This window comes from Plasmodium gonderi (genome assembly GCF_002157705.1).
Source record: "Plasmodium gonderi DNA, contig: Pgo-contig_1131, whole genome shotgun sequence".
NCBI lineage: Eukaryota > Apicomplexa > Aconoidasida > Haemosporida > Plasmodiidae > Plasmodium > Plasmodium gonderi.
In genome coordinates this window covers 609-3,608 of record NW_021629623.1, presented here as the reverse complement: position 1 = coordinate 3,608, position 3,000 = coordinate 609, and the positions used below count along the sequence as shown (strand labels likewise).

Genomic DNA, 3,000 nt, shown 5'->3' with positions numbered 1-3,000 from the left:
ATACGAAAATTATAAAAATTATATTATGATAACCAATCAATGCATAATCTGATTTTTAATCTATATTTATTTCTTATAAACAAAGTTAATTCTTTAATAATAGTTAATATTTATTTTATAATTATATAAGATTATATTTAATCCTTTAACATTAAAATCATAATAATTTTTTTATCTTGATAATTTTTTCTTTATTTGAACATGGATTATTAGTTTTCAAATATATTTTACAAGGTTTATTCTCATCATTTATAAATAAACATATTATAGCATTAGATATAGTGTTGGCATCTAATTACATGATCTTCGCAATCATATGAGTTTGTCTATATTATTAAAATCTTTGTATATTTTTAATTGTGTTGCAAATAATAACAAGAATGGTTCCAAAAGACACATATGTAAGGATAAGTTTTAAATCATAATTATCAAATATATAAAATGATAATATTATCGAATCTTTATGTTTTATCAAATATAATAACTACTGCATGAATATAATATTATATCATTTTTTATACTTAATTTATTCTTCTCAGAATTTTAAAACAAGTGAATTACCTTCGCAAATATTTTATAATAAATTACATACAGCATCTACTGATGGAAATCATTTTGTTAAGTACTGTGGTGGTGATAAGGAAAATTCTTTAAATAAATATCCCAATATTAAAAATTTTTGTTCTAATATAATAAATTATTTAAAAAAGCGTAAGCATTCATGGAATCAAGGAACTAAAAAAGATATGTACTGCAATCTTTTAGTCTATTGGATATATGATCAATTAGTAAATAATTTCAAAGAATATACACATAAACCTATCGATATTTATGGCAAAATTGTGAATGTATGGAACATTAATTATAGGTCTTCTAAAAATCGTAATATTACGCAATGTGATCTCAGTTCAGAAATTATTTTATACGATGATTGGGATATGAGAAAGAAATTGTATGAATATTTGCTAGATTTTGATATACACATTAAAGAACGAATATCTGAACAAGGAAAATGTGAAGAATATTATGAATATATTCAAGAGAAAGAGCAACTGTATAATCATTTTAATGAACCATGCAATGCTAACGATCAAACGAAATGCCCATCATTTTATAATGATTGCAAAAAGTACGAGCCATCAATGGTGCTTAAAGGATCTGAATGTAATCAATCCGTTAAGGGAGTTGAGGATAATAGAGATTTACCAGAGATAGGGGAAGAAGATGGTTTATTTGTTAGACAAGATTCACAAAGTTTACCTGAAGAACAGGAAGTACAAGATTCACCTGAGGGTGGAGATACGCAAAAAGCACGTGAAAAAATACAATTAACGCGTCAAGAAATTAATGAGAATTATGGTACTTCATCAATAGTTAGTGAAATTCCTGAAGAAGAACTATTGTATGTGAACAGTTCTAGACCATTAAAAATATTTGGTAAAGCGCTACTTGGAATATTCGTAATTTCTATGACATTTGGATTTTTATATATAGTATNNTATAAATCTAATTCTTTTATTAGGTGTTTACATAAATTATGATCCCAAGTATAATAAATTAATATATCATATTCATATGTTATTTTTCTTTATATAGAAATTTTCACCTACAGAAAATTTGTTAAGTAATAAGATTAGAATGATAAAAAGAAAGATAAGTAATGATAATGAAAAAAAAAATAAGCAATATCCCCAAGCAACAACATACCTTAATCCATTTATTGATGATCGAGAAGTGCATTATATAGGATACAATAATTTATAATATATTTGAGTTCAAAAAGTTTAGTAATTACAATAGTTTAAATCAAGCATATATTATACAGAGAAAATTTTATTTAAATTAATATTTTGTTTCATATTTAAAAAAAGTAGAAAAATATAATATAAAATTATTATATACAGTGTTAAGTATTTGGAAGAATAAGTATAGAAAACTACATCTAATATAAAAAAAAAATATGTTTGATTGAAAAAAATCAATTACAAATCTAAATAAATTAATTTCAATATTTACAAACGCTTCGTATGTTTTTATATTTTTCAGTTCATCCCTTTATATTGATTTATTTTATATTAAGTGAAATGTAATTTTCTTGAAGTAGTCATTATTCTTATTATTTAATATATGATTACATAAAGAAATTTCATATTATAATATCTTATATATAGTGTTAATTATGTATTTATGCAAATTATAATTATGAAATATCAATTAAGATATTTATAATTTAAACACATTTTCACAACACCATTACATAAATTAAATATAAAGCTAAATGCTTTTTTTTTTTTTAAAGTATTGCTTTTTATTATTCTGTACATTTTCAATATTTTCTTTCTCTCTCTATATTACGTATAAAAATTAATTAGAATTATATTATATTTTTATTTTCTAAATGAACCAAATGCATCATAGTATGTGAATTAATAGTATTCATTATGTATACAAATTCATAAGAAAGCACAATATTACAGTATAGAAAAATAAAATGAAAATCAATTATTCATTAAATGCCTTCCTCAATTACTAAATAATAATAATCAATTATTAAATATAATATGACATGGCATCCAACTTATATATATTTTTAAGCAATATATAATACAATACCTTTTTATTATAACAACCTAATATATGTATATCAAGGTTATAAGCTCGAAATTTTTTTATTACTTTCTTGCTCTGTAATGATGTCTATTGCTCTGCATTACAATATTATTTTTTTGTATGCATACATTAGGGAGAATAAAATGTAAAATACCGAAAGATTTTCATTGATTTATTTTCTTTCCTCAATTTTATATTAAATATGCTGTTATATGTGTTCAGAAAAAAATAATAATAAGCTAATAAAAAATATCCAATTAGAATGATATTATATTTTAATAAAAAAGTTAATTTATTAGAAATTAAAAAATAATATATGGTATCATTTAAAAGAGTGGAACGATACATATATATATTAGATCTTATTGTAAAAATATTTATAACCATATA

The 3,000-nt window shown here is 21.6% G+C and overlaps 1 protein-coding gene across 1 annotated transcript; it reads left to right on the top strand.

Annotated features, from left to right (window-relative positions):
• Positions 1-380: 380 nt before the first annotated feature.
• On the top strand, positions 381-1,764 carry PGO_004640 (variable surface protein; the record flags this gene model as incomplete). Its single annotated transcript, XM_028691516.1, has 3 exons — positions 381-401; positions 540-1,460; positions 1,597-1,764. 3 exons carry the CDS (start codon positions 381-383, stop codon positions 1,762-1,764), a joined length of 1,110 nt encoding a protein of 369 aa, XP_028547317.1.
• Positions 1,765-3,000: the final 1,236 nt, after the last annotated feature.